The sequence below is a fragment of the Actinia tenebrosa genome, unplaced genomic scaffold, assembly GCF_029948245.1.
Source record: "Actinia tenebrosa isolate PJP-AT-01 unplaced genomic scaffold, QUT_ActTen_1.0 PGA_scaffold5__44_contigs__length_20552954, whole genome shotgun sequence".
Classification (NCBI taxonomy): Eukaryota; Metazoa; Cnidaria; class Anthozoa; order Actiniaria; family Actiniidae; genus Actinia; species Actinia tenebrosa.
Genome location: NW_028292582.1, coordinates 2,775,214 through 2,794,506, shown reverse-complemented (window position 1 = coordinate 2,794,506; position 19,293 = coordinate 2,775,214). Strand labels below are relative to the sequence as shown.

The 19,293-nt window shown below is 36.3% G+C and overlaps 1 protein-coding gene across 5 annotated transcripts; it reads left to right on the top strand.

The window, feature by feature from the left end:
• The first annotated feature begins 1,104 nt into the window (after positions 1–1,104).
• LOC116300090 (atrial natriuretic peptide receptor 1) lies at positions 1,105–19,280 on the top strand. 5 transcript variants are annotated; one of them, XM_031708857.2, is made up of 22 exons: positions 1,105–1,422; positions 4,717–4,800; positions 6,701–7,408; positions 8,064–8,368; positions 8,537–8,678; positions 8,858–9,073; positions 9,814–9,901; positions 10,268–10,364; positions 10,753–10,848; positions 11,356–11,433; positions 12,035–12,139; positions 12,317–12,388; positions 13,097–13,265; positions 13,989–14,150; positions 14,796–14,970; positions 15,236–15,373; positions 15,580–15,703; positions 15,799–15,867; positions 16,187–16,361; positions 17,227–17,325; positions 17,737–17,828; positions 18,238–19,280. In XM_031708857.2, exons 3-22 carry the CDS (start codon positions 6,706–6,708, stop codon positions 18,307–18,309), a joined length of 3,177 nt encoding a protein of 1,058 aa, XP_031564717.2. In that variant the 5' UTR covers positions 1,105–1,422; positions 4,717–4,800; positions 6,701–6,705; the 3' UTR covers positions 18,310–19,280. The 5 variants fall into 5 exon arrangements, with proteins under 5 accessions (XP_031564717.2, XP_031564714.2, XP_031564718.2 ...); XM_031708854.2 differs by having other exon boundaries at positions 6,696–7,408; XM_031708858.2 differs by lacking the exon at positions 1,105–1,422 and adding an exon at positions 3,387–3,546.
• The last annotated feature ends 13 nt before the right edge of the window (positions 19,281–19,293 follow it).

The following is a 19,293-nucleotide window of genomic DNA, read 5'->3' as shown; positions in this document are numbered from 1 at the left end:
CAGTACATGATTTGGTGGTGAATACAGCTGAGTGAGACCCTTAGTTAGCTTAGCAAAATCAGCGGTATTTATCAACAAAGCATGTACTAAAATAATCTAACCAAACCAGGAATTGATGGACAATACACGTCACTGAATAAAAGAATCGCAATATAACAAATGAATCATTACTGAGAACGAGCTAACCTAACGAGGTAACAAACTAACGAAAGAACAAGAGCGACAAATAACAGATAAAAACAGGACAAAGCAAAATGTCAAGAAAAGAAAAAAATAAACGAACACAAACAAACAAAACAGTTGATAATAAAATACACTTTGCTACAACATTTAAATATATTTACACTATCTTAGCACTGGGTTGTAATAAACAAAAGTGAAAACTAGTTACTATCTTATGTTCAGACTGCCTTCAGTGATGTTTGGATCTTGACTTATGTAAAAAGGTTAATCCTATAGAAGAATATCTCCTAAGATGAAACTGAAATTTAGAAGATGATTTTTAGAGGGAGGGAAAACCGGAGAACCGGAGAGCAGTGACGAGAGCCGAGCATTCTCACCACTATGCCACCAATGTTTCCCCTTTTAAAGTAGCTGCAAATAAGATGGAATTTTAGCTCAAGAGTTGCCAGATGTTACATCTTTGGCGAGTGTCGTCAATTTAAATTAAAATTTGTCCGCTTATTATCATTCTCCATAAAGTAGTTTAATTTGAATCAATTTCAAGTTTTATTTTGTCCATAGAAACAAGCACTGTAAATATTAATAACTTATCCATATTAATTAAATCCTTTAAACCGTTTAAGGCTTTCTGTCTCAAAGTAATCATGAAGCCTAATGAAAAACGCAAAAGAGCATGAATTTATTCTCTCTTGAAAACTCTCTTTAAACCATTTAAAGGCTTCTGTTTTAAAGTAATCATGAATCCTATTGAAAAACGCCAAGAGAGCGTAGATTTAGGCTTTCTTGAAAACGCGAAAAGAATTATTTGATAAGAATCAGAATGGCATCGGCTTGCCAAAATTTCCTGTCCAATCCGAAATCATTGCCAGAACATGATGACATTCCGGAAACTGACTTTGAATATACTTCGTTTTTCTATGCGGAATTTTCCTTATGTCTTTCAAGTGGGATTCGGCGAGCTTCTAAGTAACAGACAAATCATATCTAGAACACAGTGTTAAGTGCTTTAGAATACGTTTCCCAATAATTATTATGATAATGAAGTATTGAAAGCGCCGTTTATTTTATATACCAGTGTACTAGTTTACCGTGTCTGTACCTCTTCAGTTGTTCATCACGGTCACGGCCAAATTTTGGCTAGGCGTCGTGTCCGAGCATAAAAACAAATGCTGAGAAGCTGAAAGAAGTCAAAACTTTAAGTCGCTAAACTTATAGAGCTGAGTCTTCACACGAATACAGGTAGGGAATAATTATTGCGTCCCATTCTAATGGAATAAATCATTAATTAAAATACACTTCTTGAAAATAAGGAAAAAAGGCACAAATGAAACCATCTATTTTACATTAAAACTACATATAAGCTAGCTATAATTTTATATTCAGCTTATATCATTGGAAGAGGTTAACTGGTATATGTTTTTCACGAGCTCGCGAGAAAAAAAATTAATGAAAGCCATATTTTTCAACTGCGTTTCATCTGTTTACTTGGCTGAGATCTTCCTTTATTTGCAAAAGAGAAGTCGTTTGCCTTTTGTCACTAGTTACATAATGAATGATAGATAATAGTAAAAGCCAAAATGAAAATGAAGATGTTTCCGATGCTGCTGAGACATAGACACCTCCTTATTAGAAGTAATGTTTCCCATTTTAGACCAAGTGTCATTCCCTAGAGTATCATTTCTTTGTTTAACGGTGGAGCAAAAGAAGACACATGAATATAGATAAAACTTAAACAAAGAATCTTATTCACAAGAGAATGACATTTGGCTGAAACCGGATAAAATTACCCCCCCAAAAGAGTCCTATTTGTTTTGCCCATTTCAGGCCATGTGCCATTCGTTTGAGAATATGATTCTGTTTCAATTGCATCATAACAAGAAATGATACTCAAGGGAATGACACGTGGTCTGAAATTGGCAAAACATTACGTCCAAACTAAAGAGGTTTATTTCAAAGCGTTTATCTGTTTAGTATATTTGATTTTAATTTGAGCTTGGTTTTATTTTTTATCTTTTTATTTTTTGGATCCCATATGAATTAAATCTACCTTCATTTTTATGGAACTATAATATGCAAATATGGTCAAAGCTAAGCAAACTTGAAAAAGAATTGATCCACACAAGTGAAAACAGCTTGGTGACAGATAAGAGGACTAGAAAAATTCATACTTGTCTTAATGGAAAGCCGGTTGACAGTTGCCTTCAATTGTTGACAAAGTATAATGTTCTAAGTGTCTATCTAACTTCGGTTAAAAAACTCTTTCATTTTACGTATTAAGATCTGAAAAGCTGTTTCGTGTTTGAACAAAGAAAATATTTTTAGAGTTTTTATCTTACACATTACATGCAGACTGTTGAATTATCGACTGAACTACAAGAGTTTGAGAGAAAAATTTTAGGACATATGTAAGACTTTTTTGCCTCTTGTATTAATGGTGCTCCAATTCCGCTTTTATAAGCATTTTCACGTGAAAGGCTTTTAATTCTTTATAGAAGATATATAGAAGATAGAAACTAAGTTCTCCCTCGTGATAATGTTTGTATAGACCGCTTGCAGCACTTCGTAATGCAGCTCAATCTGGGGGGAAAAACAATAGGTTCCAATTCTCAGGAGATTGGAATTCTTTTGTTTTGTCCACCAGCTGGACAGCTATTTCAAAAAAGGTTGAAGGGAAGAACGGCGAATGGCGATCGGTTATCGGCAATTGGACGACCGAAAGGAACTATGGTCACATTATCACGAAGACATGAAGTGAATACCAACAGTGTCATTTCGAGATGTTAGGTCTTCGCTGAATGGTGCAGGCATTGTTTAGGTATTTAATGAAAATTATGACGCACAACGAGACTAAGACTGAGCAAAGAGAACTCGAAACTGGAGTATCACAAGCATTCATCCCAACACGACAAACTTGACTGGGCGTGAGAACAAGTGCAAAAAAAAAAAGCTTTTTCCTTTTAAAAAGAAAAATTTGTTGCATAACGTTAACGTTTTAGAACTGACTTTTCTATTTCGTGGGTTCCCGTCCTGTTAGTAATAAACGAAGAAAATTTGGGGCAAATCCCGACCAACACTATAAGGTATTTAAAAAACATCAAAATGTAAGATACTAATGGCTTTTGCTATGGAAATATAATGACACGCATGGCATCTTGAAATTGAAAGGATGGTTTGAACATAAAACTATGACGTAGTAGCAACGTAATAGAAATTTTCCTTGTTCAAGTTATGTGATTTTAAGCACGTAAAGACTAGTATACTAGAAACACCGGTAGACAATGCAAAACGGCTCTTTCTTTCATTGGAAAACTGAGAAATCGTCATTCTTGGTTTGATTATACCATACGGCAAATCCTGACCCAAGTGAGTTTGTTATTATATTATATTACTTTATTATTATATTTTTTATTTATGTTATTTATGTTATTATTATATTTTACACATTAACTGAAATTTTTTTTCATGATTTGTCAAAATGCTGCCAGAGAATGGTATGAATTAGTAGCTTTTTTTAATCAAGGGTTGGTCCTTTTACTTGGCATATTCAAAGGAAGTATCTGTCATGTACCTCATTTGATCCGGGGTTGCATTGTCCGTGAGTACTCCGGCTCCTAGTTCCCGTTATTTAACTTCTTATACATGAACAAACATGTTTAAAGTTAAAATTACTGAAAAAAATTAAGGCTTTGTTTTAGCTATTATTATTATTTTGTTGTGTTTGCAGATGTCTTTTAAAATTACGACCGCCTCAAACTTAGCCGGCATCGCATCCGAACTTTTTCGCTATTTAGAAAAGTCCGAATGCAAGCCAGACTACCTCAAACTGCTGGACAAGTATAACACAAAAATAATTCTTCTTACTTCGTTCTTTTTTCATTTTAAGGTTTGTGACCAGACAAGTTTTGAGGTGCTGTACCTTATCTGTCTGGTCATAAACCGAACAACAAAGGAAAAATGAATGAAAAATGTCTTCCTAACACTGCAATTAAGATTATTAGTTTCTCCTTGCTTCACAGTCCTATTTTCTGTTTTATAAATAGTATTCTACCGAACCAATTACTTGTTTATTCTATTAGTTTTGATCGGTTTTGCACACTTTATTTATCTATGATTATTTTGAAAGATAATGATTTCGACATCTTATTCCACCGAAAAGGCCATGTTGGCACTTGGCACATCCTACACATTATGCACCTGCTAATATACACAATGTGTTTGCTTTGCGCGCAAATGGTGGACGCGATAGCCTTTTTGATGCGTATGATAACCAGTTATCAGGAATCAAGGGGTGGTAGACACCAGACAAATGAACTGATGAGTCTTTGATAGTATGCAATTTACTTTCAGGATAGACAGCTCCACACAGCAGTAAGAAAATCTCATTAAAGTCAGACTCGCTAAATCTCCTCTCAGCAGCATCATGTCAAGAACCACTAATGAGTTTTTATTTTCTTGATCATGTTTTAGATAATACTGGCTGTACTGAAAACTCAATCCAATTGAAATGTCTTACAGTGTTTTCTCGATTCCTAGATAGCATCAGCCACTAGATGAACAGTACATTTTCATCGCATCGCTTCATTCAGACATGCAGCTGAACTGAGCCACTTATTTAGGGTAAGTACTTTTTCTTCAGATTCCGAATTAAAAGAGAAAATATAACGAAGCGCCGCGTTACGGAAAGGAAAAAATTGCAATCACACGACGTCAATTTGAATTTAACAAACCATTCATCATTATTTTTCGGGTAAAAAGTAAAATTTTAAAGTAAGCATTCATAATTTATTATATTATAATACTAAGATACTATAATAGTGACTGAAAACATTGGTACTTGTTAATTATTCATGTCGTTATGCGAACAACAAATTTCTCAATAGACCGTTTTCTCAAGGTTGCGTGCGCATCCAAATTTAAGGAACTTGCCACGATAATAGAACACGAGTTTTTAGAGTGAGTATTATCATGCATTGCTATGAATTTTTTTTTTCGATAAGGATTCAAAAAATCGATTATTCTCGTCTGTAAATATAAAACTGGCTTCTCAATCTTACTGAATTTCCGTTTCTTAGTTTTGTGGCCCGTCAAGATAGACGCGCACGCAACCTTGAGAAAACGGTCTATTAAATTTCATACTAACAACAAGAGATGAATGCGGAATCTTTTGGGGTTTAGCATCACCTGTTAATAAATGCACCAACTCCTTTATAAATATTTATTTATACTTATTTATATTATTATAAATATTTAACAATTAACTATCAATTCATTTAAGGCCAACACGCAATTTTCATTTCCTCTAAAATTTGTACTTACTGCTTTCAGAACGATGTATTCGTAACTGTATATGATAATATAATTACTTTATACAGTCAATGTCATTAACGTTGTCCACCGAAAAAAGACATTTACACATTTACACATTTAGACTAAAAGAAATATCATGTGTTTCCTCTAACGTTCTGGCATAAAACAAACACTGAAATACAATTCTCCATCTTAAATCCTCACTAAATGGTTGGGGCATTCTGGATTTTCGATTTACGAGTTGAATTTTACATTAAAAGTTCAGGCTCACTTTAGTCTAAATGCGTAAATGTGCAACTGTGCAAATGTGTAAATGTCTTTTTTCGGTGGACAACGTTAATGACATTGACTGTATATCTTTTTTGAGGCGCGTCAGGTTCACTAGCTGACAACTTACAAACTTACTATATTTTATATTATCGCAAACTATATTCAATTTCTAATCAATAAATCATTTATATGACTGTTTATAACAATATATAGATATATATTTATAACACAGTATTTACTGGTCTCCAAACCATACAAATTATAAGTTTAGACATGTTTCAATGCTGAAATGGTATCTCGATATCTATTATATAAGAAATGGAATGAGACCAACAAAGTCTATCATCACCTGTTAAGAAGACTGATAGGAGATAATACATGAAGACTTCTGTCGATTAATAATGGTAATAGGACTGAGTGGATCAGTTCCAATTCGGTCTCTGTAATCATAAGAGTGATTAACAAAATTGGGCGAATGCGATAGCGGGAGTATAATGAGTATAATTACAGACTGAATTGGACAACACGACTGAAGTTCAATTAATCATTACTATTACGCTGATCTCCTTAAATCTGATTGGTTGACAAAATACTCTATTTTCCACTAATCAATCTGGTAGATGTAATTGGCTAGGTTGGTTGTAATTGGACACCTTTAATCGGACAGTTTCATAGGCCAATAATATTGCTCTTTCATCTCATTCCTGATCAACCAATAAGCATCAAGTATATGTAAACAAGCATGTGATGGCAATATTTTTGAATTCCGACTTCCGAAACAAGCTTAAACAGACTTCTTGCCCAGAGGAGCACAAAGGACCGACAGAATTTTACCCCTGGGTTCCCGAGGATGAGAGGGCTTACTAGTAGAAACACTGTCTTTCCCACCGTAATTTTTATTTTATTTTTAACTTTCTTTTATTTTATATTTGTAGTACAGTCAGCATGGTGACGACGGTTCAAATATTACTCAGAGTCCTAGAAATTATTTGGGGCTTGTCAATCAAAGTCCAGTGTGATAACATCCATCTTGGAATTCTGATTCCCATTGATCACGGGACATGGAAAGTTGGGAAAGAAATAATCCCCATTATTGGTCGAGCAATACAAGAAGTAAATAACAGAGGAATTCTCCCTGGTTACAACATCACATACACACTGAAAGATAGTAAGTGTAGTTCTAATACGGCACCTGGAATAACCGCTGACCTAATGAACTCGAAGAACAAAGTCAATGCTTACATAGGACCGGGATGCTCTGCAGCATGTTTAAGCGCGGGACTACTGACTCACTATTGGAACGTGCCAATGATTTCATTCTCCTGTTCCTCTTCCTCCTTGATGAATCGAAAAAAATATTCCACGTTTGCACGAACCCAACCATTCAGCAGAACGTACTCTGGTGTCACACCCGTCGCTCTGTTGAAGATCATGCAGCACTATCGGTGGAAAAGAGTTGCTATCATTGCACCATATGGGTACAAAGGAGACACTATATGGGAACCCATTGCAAATTCTGTCAGAAGCCATTTTTTGACAAATAACATAACCGTGCCGTACTACAAGGCGCCGCATGTGTCGGGATACGATGACGTTGCTCAGAACTCAAGAAAACAGATGCTAATGACAGCTAAATCTCAAGCAAGAGGTTTGTTATTTCCATATAAAATTGTCACGATATGTTAATCCTGCAATCGCTCTGACAAGCAGAATCTATTTATATCAGTATTATACCTTATATCTTACAACCACCATTTCCTATATGGGCCTCTTGCATGAGGCTGTCTACTACACACGCACTGCCACACGGACACACGGAGGGAGGAAAACACTCGTGGCAAGAGAGAGAACAACTCACCAAGAACAAAAAAATGAACTCGCATATGCGGTTAAGGCGAGAATCGAACCCGCAATCCCAGGCTGTTGCAGTGCATGCCTCCCATGTCAAATTTAGTTTTAGAAAAGATTTCCACAACAATTTCGAGACATTTGCTTCGTGCAACATCCCTCGTGCTACGTTCCTTGCGAGGATTAAAGTTAAAGGGCCAAAACTCAGACACGTGATACTGAATAAAGGAATATAAGACTCGAGAACCTCACCAGTGACCTTCGATCTACAAACAATGGCTAAAAACAGTGCCTTGTATATCAAGGCTCTTAGTCTTAATCATTACTATCAGCATCATTTAAGTCATACTAGTGCTGTGAAGCAGTGATGCAGCCTTCAACATCAGCACCATCAATGCTGCGCCTTTGTTCTTCATTGTTCAGTTTGATTATGCACTAGCTGTTTTTTCTCCTAGTAATTTTCCTACTAGCAAATAGGGAACAAGTATCGTCTTTGCTCCTGCTGGCGAAAGAATTGAATATGTTCAATGGCAATTATGCCTTCATCACGCTTGACTTCTACGTTTCATCCAATCTGAAGAAAACGATCACTAATAGAAATCCTGAAATAACTAATGATGAGATTATGAAGGCTTTCAATGGAATAATTACCCTAACGGTAAAGAGTCCCTCAAAGGATGAATTCAAGGAGACTTCCAAATGGTTGACAGAAAGAATGACTCCTGATCCAAGCAATCCGAATGCTGTGGCCAGTGCATCGGTAACTATCTGAGGCATACCGACCTCTTTAGCTTGGACGTAATGTTTTCCCATTTAAGACCATATGTCATTCTTTAGACAATAACATTGGTTGAATTGTATTCATATTCATTTGTCTTCCCATGCGCAACCGTAAACTGTTTTTCTTTTTCTTTCTTCTTCCCTTCAGGCTGTGAATACAGCTCCCTATCTACACGACGCAATACTTTTGTATTCTTATGCTCTTAATCGAACACTTCAGGATGGTAAAGACATCAATAATGGAAGGACTTTATTTTCCCGAATGAGGTCGAAGTCACCTCTTTTCACAGGTAAAACTACAAAAAGAAAGAAAAAAGAAGCGAACGAACGAAAAGGAAGAATATTCCTTTTAGTCTACGATACATATTTCCTGGTTCGATTGCCATTTTGGAACCTCTCTTTGTAAAATCTTTGATCCGTGACTGAGTAGTAATTAGTAGTTAATATACGGTAATCTATATCATTTTAGGTATGTCCGGGCCGGTAACAATAGACAACAAAGGTAATCGAGTTCCTACATTCGTTGTTGAAAATGTCCTTATCAACGACACCAAACCACTAATGGAACTATGGTCCAATGGCACCATTCAAGAGGCATTTAAAGTTGACACGGTATGGCCAGGGGGAGGAACGACCAGGCCAGATGATAACCCTGAGTGCGTTTTTATTAAATGCCCTTTACCTGGTAAGTTGAGGATTTTTAAAACATCCGATTTCAATTTTTTTTGTCGTCTGTCATCAAAGTTACACATGGCTAATTTTCCGAGGCTGGTCGTGACTAAATGACACAACACGAGGTTAGCTACGTGCAAAGATAAGCTTGAGTTTTGAGTTCAGAAATGGTTTATCATTGTTTGATTACACTAATTCCGTACATACTGAATATGCGTAACGCAGCTTTTACTTAGCTCCAGCATTTTTCCAGCTGTAACAACAAGGCTCAGAGGAGAACCGTCATCCGTGCTTGCGCAGAACATACGCATTTTATACTGCTTTTCAATGCAAGCATTTTTCTCGTGTTAATTCGTGAGAAATTACGTATGTAATTGTATAACAGAGCAGTTTTGTATGGCTGTGAAAAGCACACCACTGCACTAACATGTTCGTGACACGGCAAAGGATACGCGAGACCAATCACATTGCACAAGAATTTAAACTCTTCATTCAATCATATACCTGGAACAAGGCATAAACACAGCGCGGACACGGTCATTGCGCGAGAAAAAAAATCAGCCAATTAAAGTTCTAGAAAGCAATACGGTACTAAGCTTGCATGCTCAATAAGCGATACACTGCGTAGCATATCGCAGTTGCGTATTTATGTTGATCAGGCGACCGGAGAGGCAAACACAAAATGATGAACAATAAATTAGGGGGAGAGAGGTTAAGAAATTGAATATTTAACGACTTCTAATTTACTTTTAGAAGAGGGTCATTTGGTGCGAAACTCAATCATAACCGCCATGGTAGTGATATCTGTGCTTTTCGCCTCTGTCCTTTTGTTTTACTACAGGTTAGTTTAGTAATCGGAAAACTATTTCCGCGACCCTTAGTTTTGAACGGCTGTGCAATACTTAAAAAGGCCTGCATGCTGTTTTAAGCAATAAGGGAACTAAGTTCTCTGGTGCTTTTTACCTTGTTTACATTAATATCTAATGTACTACTTATCTACGGCTAATGTACGGCTTCTTACTGCTGTTCTTTGATGATTTCTGTACAAACTGTATTTCTTACAAACTGTATTTTTTGATTTTGGGTTGCCGGATTGCTACTGACTAGATGAGTATGCGTCTGGAGACGTTCAAACCTGTCCAAAATGTTTCCTAAATTGTATTTAGTGCAATGCCTTATACTTACGCTGATCATATCGTTTTCATAGAAAGAGAAAATACGAAGAAGACCTTTTCAGTAAAACCTGGATCATTAGTTCCAAAGACATTACTCCTGCAGACTTGGACGTTCGATTTGCCAGCAAGGTAAGTAGTAAACATATCATTCAATGACATAAACCAGTTTTCTTATGACTTCAAGAATATTGATTTGTTTACTGCTCACTTAAACTCCGGTACTATACTCTTACCACCAAGGCACTTGGCTTGATTTAAGTTTTGCCAGGGAGGGGGTTTACAGAGCCAAAACGAAATCTGCTACTTGGGCTTCCTGTGGTAGATCTGTTGAATGTTTGTTGACTTTCATTGTGAAAATATTGGCCAGGCATTCGGTATTCTGTTAACTGCCTTTTAATTTGTCCCTTAAGTCTGTCTAGTATCTATTTTATCATTTTATCAATTTGTGAATTTAAACTCGTCTGGTTTTATCTTGAAGATAGTACCAGAATTATCTGATCTATGAATACGTTTACAGGTGATCAGGAATCACTATGACGCCCCATCAAGATGGTCAAGAATGACGGAACACAATCCCCCTGGTGCATTAACTTCTTATTTCGGACGATACAAGGTAATCCCATCCAGGGGACAACCCTGTCAACTTGGCCTAAAAACCGATAAGATATATTTTGTATTAGGGGGGCTAACGACCGCCGAAGGCGGGAGCAACTAGGGGAGTCCGGGGGCATGAACCCCTGGAAATTTTGAAATCACGACTCTCAGAAATGCGATTTCCAGCATTCTGAGGGACATTGGGAACGTACTTTTTTGCACTAAATTTATGGAAATGTTGCGCAAAACTCAAAATGACGGCAAAATGTTTGGGGGGACTACAGCCCCCCAGCCCCCTCTGCTCCGCGGTCCCTGAGTAAGGCCGATTACATTTTGATTGGAGATAGCATTCTCCTTAAAGAGACATTTCTTGGCCTCGCAAATACCTCTTGCAAATCTACAAAAACTTAGGATTTAGTCGCCAGTAAATTAAGTAAGAAATGATACTCAAGGGAATTACAACTGTCCAATTATACGATATTATACCAAGAGCTATTTAACAATACAATTGCCTCTCGTATTTTAGGATGAATTCGTGGCGTTAAAGCGACTGAGAAAGGATACATTAAATTTGACACGTAATATGCTCATTGAGATGAAACAGGTCTGTATATATGAAATGTGTTTTTGTCACTCGGTAAAGATCTATATGTTAAGTGTATACTACATCGAGTGTACAAGCAGATTAAAAAATCTGCCTCAGTTGGGATCTCATCATCATTATTGTCAACATGATCTTTATGAATTCTACTCACCATCACGTGACTAGTACTGTCAAACAGTGGTGCAGTCTTCACCATCAGCATGATTAATGCTTCGCATTTGTTTTTCGTTGTTCAGTTTGATTATACACGCTGGTTTGAATAAAATCATACATATATATTATTTAATGATCGTGGCATATGAAATCACCGCTATCAGACACCGGTGGCCTAAGGATGGGGACCTTATCTTTCAGCTTGCGTGCTTTATGAGAGCACTCAGCACGCGTGCGCACTTTCAGTCGCGTCATTCCTATTCAAAATAACGGATTTTGCAATCGATAAAAAACTTGCCGAGCTGTGTGCAGTCATAAAGCACGCGAGGATTGGCAGAACACTCTCCCAACGCTTCTCTCGTGTGGCATGTTCTGCCAATCCCAGTGTGCTGATGCCAGCCATTTTTGGATGCATTGTTTAGTTTATTTTACCATATTGTTTTACTAGGTGCGTGATATCGTTCACGTCAACTTGATCCAGTACATTGGAGTGTGTTTAGAGCCTTCTAACATATTCATCGTATCACAGTACTGCCATAGAGGAAGCCTGCAGGTAATCCGTGCTCTGTGCATTCAGTGTGGAATATCCACGGCAAAAATAATACAGTCTATAATAGCAGACATTGCAAAAGCTGCTTTACTTCATGCTTATCTGATAGCACTGCTATAGAAGGAGACATTAACAACTTATTGCTAATTAATTGCCTACTAACTGACCTTTATCTTTAAGGAAATACTTGCCAATGATGACATTAAACTTGATTGGTTTTTCCGCGCTTCCTTCGCAAACGACATTTGTATGGTAAGACATACCTATATAGCTCTGATATAGGGGAATCCGGAACGTATGCTTTATATTTATATCTATTTACTGAAAGATTTGCTCAAAGGAAGGTGAAGAATACAGTAGGACACTTGGTCCCCTACTAGGTACTAAACACCTAAATATCCCATCCTGGTCCCAATATAAGAACTATTAACCTAACCCGATATGTTCAAAAGTATTGCAGTGCGATATAACACGAATCACATCCTAGAAAAAGGAAGTGTTATAGATGCTTATTAATATTAAAATTCCTCCATCTCAACGCGCGATGAAAACTTCAACCAAAAAATTCTTCTCCAGCGTTATCCAGTAAAAAACTATATGCCGTGTTTGAATCGCCTTTATCCGAGTTCCCTTGGTCGCACGAGAATGGAACCGAAAACATTTCCTTCAATACTTCCGACTTCCGACAAATTATACTTGAAAGAAGGATCAATTTTAGGCTGTTTCATCTTTTCTGCATTATCGCAAAGCAAAACCAAGTCATCTTTTCTCTTTCTCTTCCCTCCCTCACTCAAGGGAATCCCTCTTTATTTCAAATAGTCCTTCAAGACATCTACATTTAAGCTCCGAACATCTCTGACACCGTCGACATCACATTCGTGCTAGTTTTCGTTTCCATTCCTGCCCGACCAAGGGAATTCGGAAAAGGTCGATTCAGGTGAATTTTTTTTCTCATGACAGGGAATGAAGACCCTTCATGCTAGTCCTATCCACTTACATGGTAGTCTTCGCTCATCTAAGTGCTTGATTGACAATCGATGGGTGTGTAAGATTGCAGATTATGGACTTAAACTTATAAAAGCAAACCAAAAGAAGGACCTTGAGACTGGAAATCATGCATCCTTTGCAAGTATGTGAAATCATTGTCATAACACGTTGATTAGATAAGTGGCATAACTATTACAGGGTTCGTGCTACATTTTCGTTTCAAAATTTAAGGACTTTTTAAGCACTTTTCAAGCACAAAAATTCGATTTTTAAGGACAAAGTTTTTTGTATTAGAACGTGGTTTAAACATTGATTCAATGTTACAGTGCAGCTAATTCAGCCGGGGCCACGTCCACCAATAAAAAACGATCATGACACGCAACCAACCAATAAACAAGCAACCAGAAACTCTTCAATCAATTTTAATCGTTATTTATTTTAAAAGGTAAGTTAGAAATAGCATTAAGTTTGCATTAAATTCAAGGAGTATTCCAGGAGTTTTGGCGTCTTCCCCTATTTTCAAGGGCTGTTCAAGCGCCCTTAAAAACGTGTTTTCAATTCAAGGACCTTTCAAGGATTTCAAGGAGTAGCACGAACCCTGTTATTAAAACATTTGGTATAATAATGTTGAAGTAAGTAATAAACAGGGCAGAGGAATATTTTTTTTAATGAATATGAAGAACAACAGCGGCAACGGCAGCAACGACAACATCAACGATAGCGACAATTAATGTAAAATTATCAACAGATGACAGCGAAGGGGATAACTGCTTGAAATTAAATATTTTTCTCTTTCCAGCTAAATGTGAAAAAGTTAAACATACTATACAACTAATTCTTTACCTTCCTTTTCTTAACGTCACAGAGCTATTTTGGAAAGCACCAGAATTACTGGATGGCAGCACCACTAACAAAGATAAAAAGCCTCTCTCCACTCAATATGGAGATGTCTACAGCTATGGCATAATACTGTATGAGCTTTTGACAAGGGAGGAACCTTACTCCGCCGTCGATTTGTCTCCTCGTGGTAAGATTTTACATATAGAGCGGTACACAAGTTTATATCAAGAGTTTTGGATGGTCAGTGTGTTTAGTTTTGTATCGCGACTCAATTAAAATGCAATATATGTTGCGATAGCCATCAGTCGAGCATTACATGTAACTAGCTACGATTTTCAATATTGTGCATATTGGGCTGATTGACGGCCAACAGTGCAAGATCTACCAAGTGATTGTGTTTTTGAACGGCAGCAAAAAAAGGCAAATTATAACAGACAGGAATTGAAGTAGAACGGTCGGTTTCAGTGATATCGAAAATTGCAATATCTGTTGTCAATAACTCCAGTGATCCTAAAATATAAGAGACTCTTGGAATACGAGATGACGCCACAATTCAGAATTAAACAAGAGCGGTTTCATATCCTTGGAATGGATTCTTCGTTTGCACGTTACGTCATCGCGGCCAGGCTGGTACCATCTAACAAAAGATTTCTCATTAGCATCCATTGTTAACGGTACCACGATGGCCGCCATGTTTTTGTCTTTTACCTCTCTTGGGAATGTTTGCAACCCATCAATTGGGAAGTCATCAACGCGAGTTCTATTTTTTCTTTATTATGATTTTTTTTTTTTTCATTTTTCTCAGCGTTTTTTTATTTTTTTTATTTCAAAGATGTCATAGCTCGAGTCTGTAGTCGATCATTTCCACCATTTCGGCCCTCCGTTCCACAAGACATCACAAACATCCCCATGATTAACTTGATGAAACTTTGTTGGGATGATGATCCTCAAGTAAGACCATCTTTCAACGAGATAAACAGGCGACTAAAAGAAATGCATAAAGGAAAGTACGTACCTTTTTTAAAACAAAAGTGAAATAATTTTTAAATTAAAAAGTTTGTTTTGTGCTTATCAAAGCCGCAAATAAGAGCAGATGAATATTCTTATCTTTTATACACTTGTTAAGCACGGTTCGCACCAGCTACATGTAAGCATTAGCATAAACATTATTATGATCTGCGAATCCACTTAAACGAAACAAATTTAATTCAAAAATCTGAAACCACGTAAACACGTGGGAGCTGACAAAATTTGTGATTTGATTGATTATAGGCATTCTATAGTAGACAACATGTTACGTTTAATGGAAAACTATACCGACCAATTAGAAACGATTGTGGAAGAAAGAACACGACAGTTAGCAGCGGAAAAGAAGAAAACCGATGAGCTACTCTACAAAATGTTACCAAGGTATGCGTAATGAAGAGAAATTAAGAAAGAAATCAAGCAAAGAAAAAAGAAAGAAAGGGGAAAGAAAACGAATGAAGGGATGAAATGATGAAGCAAAGAAAGGAAAAGAAAAAGAAAAGGGGAAAAAATAAAGAAAGAAATAAAGGAATTACAATTAAGTTGTAAAATAAAAGTGTGTAACCAATAAAATCATACATTATTGTTAGGCCTATAGCTGAATCTCTAAAGAATGGACAGCCAGTACTAGCAGAGAGTTATAAATCAGTCACGATATTCTTTAGTGATATAGTTGGATTCACAGCTCTTGCTGCCGCAAGCACGCCTTTACAGGTAAGACTATCAATGCTACAACTGTTAATTTCAAATGACGTCCGTTTTCATTTCTTAAGATTATCACTCAATCTTTTAATTATTGTAATTTAAAGGTCGTCCATTTCTTAAATGATTTATACATTGCCTTCGACACCATTATAGACTCGCATAACGTTTATAAGGTAAGGCTTATAGACTTGAAGTTAATCCATGAACTAATGATACGGCTGCGCGGTACTGTGTGGATGGGGTTTGACAGATAACTGACAATTCGTCGCATAGAAACGTTTGAATAGCAACGTTATAACAGCAAAATAAAAATTATAATGCATGCAAGCAAGCAAGCGAGCAAGCGAACAAGCATGCAAGCAAAAAAGCAAGAAAACAAAAGAATATAAAAACTTGAAAATTATAGAAATAGTTGAATGACCTAACCTGACTAGTTTGCAGTGACGTTGTTCTATTATATGAGCTTTTAATTTATCTATCATGTATCTAAAGGTTGAAACGATAGGCGATGCCTATATGGTCGTGTCCGGTCTTCCCGTTCCCAATGGCAACAAGCATGCAGAAGAAATAGCCAACATGGCGCTCAACCTCTTGGAATGCTCAAAGAGTTTTAAAATAAGACATTTTGAAAGTAGACAGTTGCAGCTACGAATAGGGATGCATACAGGTGAGAGAAAAGACAAAAAAATCTTAAAACTTTTTGTAATAACTCACGTTTTCAATTAAAAATAGCTCAAAATGGGCTACCCATTTTCTAAATTAGTATGCAAGAATTAAATAAAGCTTACTTGTATAATATTCTTCGCGTAAAGAATAGTCTATCTTATCGCACAGTTCACTGGCAGCATGGAAAATAGTCGACAACGGGAAGTGGACACTATTAGATTTATACTTAGCTCACCTTTAGTGTTTTCGGGTCTCTTAGTCTAGTATGAGTACTAAAACTGCCATTTTATCGTTTTGGTCGACATGCGAGACATTCCGTCATGTTGGACGAAGCTTGGAAAGTCCCTGCAAATGTTGTAATTCAACTTTTTCCGTCAATTTTTTTTAACAGTGTAGATCGCTGAATAAAAGCCTTACATTTTTACTTACTTTTTCCGATTTCAAATGTTGAACTGGTCCAAATAAAACCAAAAAATCTGCTGTGATTTTTTAAAGATTTCAACACACGTCCTGACAGATGTAGTTCTTCCCGCGCTTTGTGACGCGTCTGCGCGAGCTTCACGTCATCACCTTACGTAAAGTGACGTAAAAATTATAAAACGCAAAAAAGTGCATGTTTTCTAAGAAGGAAATAAATTAAAAAAGAAAAATAAAAAATAAAAAAAGAAAGGAAAAGAGAAGAGAAGAGAAGAGAAGAGAAGAAAAGAGAAGAAAAGAGAAGCAAACAGAGAAAAACATTGCATAAAATAACTTAACTACTAATTACACTACCTAAATCATGATCTACGGTTGTTTTTACAGCTTTTTCAAGAGAAAATTTTATAATCAAAAGCCTACATTATGATGCATATATCATATGATTGCAGGTCCTTGTGTAGCCGGGGTGGTAGGGATAAAGATGCCTCGTTACTGTTTGTTTGGGGATACGGTAAACTATGCTTCAAGAATGGAATCAAATGGAGTTGGTAGGTGTGGTAGTGCCATCGTTAGTTTTAGTACGACCTTGTACTTAAATTCAGTAAATTTATGTTATTAAAAAAAAAGGATATTTAGAAGTGGAATTGCAGGATAGCTTCTCTGATAAAAGGAAAACCTGAATGTGTATTTGATTGCGCTCTTTCTCGTCTTGTGCTGCGCGCCATGTCGCCGTGATATTTCTCCCCTCCCCCCTCCCCCCTAGTAGCAATTTTTCTCAAACATATTGTATTTGATATCAAAAGTTGATCAATCAGTTTTGCGGATGGTAGAAAACCGGAGAACTTGGAAAGAAAAACCCTGAAAAGAACACTTAAGAACCAACAAGTAACTCTAGTCACATATAAGATGGACTCAAACTCAAATTTGTATCTCCCTTTTGACTTGAATTACTTTTTCAGCCAATAGGATTCATGTCAGTACTGAGTGCAAGAAAGCTCTAGATGTTATTGGTGGATGGCAGTTTGAGGAAAGAGGATATATAGAAATAAAGGTACCTGTCTTGGCCTTTTTTGCAAGGGTCTTGCTTTCTCTTGTTTTGCAGCTAAGTGCAATGATCATTGAAGGTACGGTGTCTTACTGCATCTATAGTGGGTGCTCACTTTTCTTTGCAGGGTGTGCATGCTACGCAGTAATTCTTGCTTATTTTGCATTGGGAATAGCACCCTGGGTTACAAAGGGAATAGTTACTCATGGCTCTAAGAATGAAAATTGATAAGAATGACAACATTTGCTAAGACAAAGGGTTTTTTGTTGACACACCCCTTTTAACAGCAGTAACACCTGTGTTGTAATTTTGCAATAATTTGTTTTCAATTGTTGCTAGAGTAGAAATTAATCATTATGAAAAGATTACTGTAACACTTGAATAACCTTAATTATTTTTCTTATTTCCTATACAGGGTAAAGGCACAGTTTTTACTTACTTCTTGGATGGCAAAGAATTGGGAGAGCATAAAATTAATAAGAGATAATATAATATGCTCAATAAAAATAAAGATAGCAAAAAAATACTTTATATATTATTTTATTAGTTAACTTTATCTCCAAAAGAGCAAAGTTATAATTAATTAATGATTAATTAATTATACATCTTAGCTGAGAGCTTCATCTATTTTTATTCACAAGCTTTTTTTTGGAAGCTAATCAGTAACCAATTTTCTCTGAAAAAAACACAAACAATTTAGAATACTCAATGAGCCACTATGAAAATTCTGGTCCAATAGGGGCCACAAGGAGTTTAAGTTTTGAGTGTGTGTATGCACATATGTGTATGTTGGGGGGGGGCTGCATATTTTAGCCAGGTATGGGAGAATTTCCCCCCCCCCCCCTCCATCCACACATAAACACAAACTTGGAAATGTGATTTGCACTAATGTTTCATAGGCAATTCCAACATTTATTGTATTAATGCATGTGAAAGTATTACCCAACTTATGGTCACTCATGGTCATGATCACTCAACAAATAATCTTTTTTGGTGCTGACCAGAGGTCCTTGTCTGTACAAAAAAATCACACATGAATTAAAATTAACAGAAGTTTGCCATTCGCTGATGAAGGTTTTAGTATGCAACTGAAACACCCTATTATAACTTTATTATTATTTGATCAATGCCAACTAATAATTTTCTGATTTCATATCATAACATAAGTTTTCTATGTAACTTTTTATAATTTTAAAGGTGTTTTGAAAGAAATCATAATCAAAAAAATATGCAAATTTTAGATGCCCCACATATGCCCCATATGATCAGATCATGCTGGAAGAAAAATGGAGCATAGAAAAAAAGAAAAAATGCTTGAAGGGGATAAGACATATAGCTCAGAAAGACACCATTAGACTAATTTTTATAAGACCCCAAAACTTATAATTTTATGCATTGATAAAAATTAAAATGTGAAGTAAAAAATATGAATAGAACTAAAGCTTTTTATGTAAATTACTTGTTGTTGTCT

What these genes read in the sequence shown, in the direction of transcription:
- LOC116300090 (XM_031708857.2), top strand. Translation starts at nt 6,706, where the DNA reads ATGGTGACGACGGTTCAAATATTACTCAGAGTCCTAGAAATTATTTGG. An exon ending in ACGTTCGATTTGCCAGCAAG is followed by an intron (nt 10,365 to 10,752) that starts GTAAGTAGTAAA and finishes ATACGTTTACAG; the next exon opens with GTGATCAGGAATCACTATGA. An exon ending in ACTCGCATAACGTTTATAAG is followed by an intron (nt 15,868 to 16,186) that starts GTAAGGCTTATA and finishes ATGTATCTAAAG; the next exon opens with GTTGAAACGATAGGCGATGC.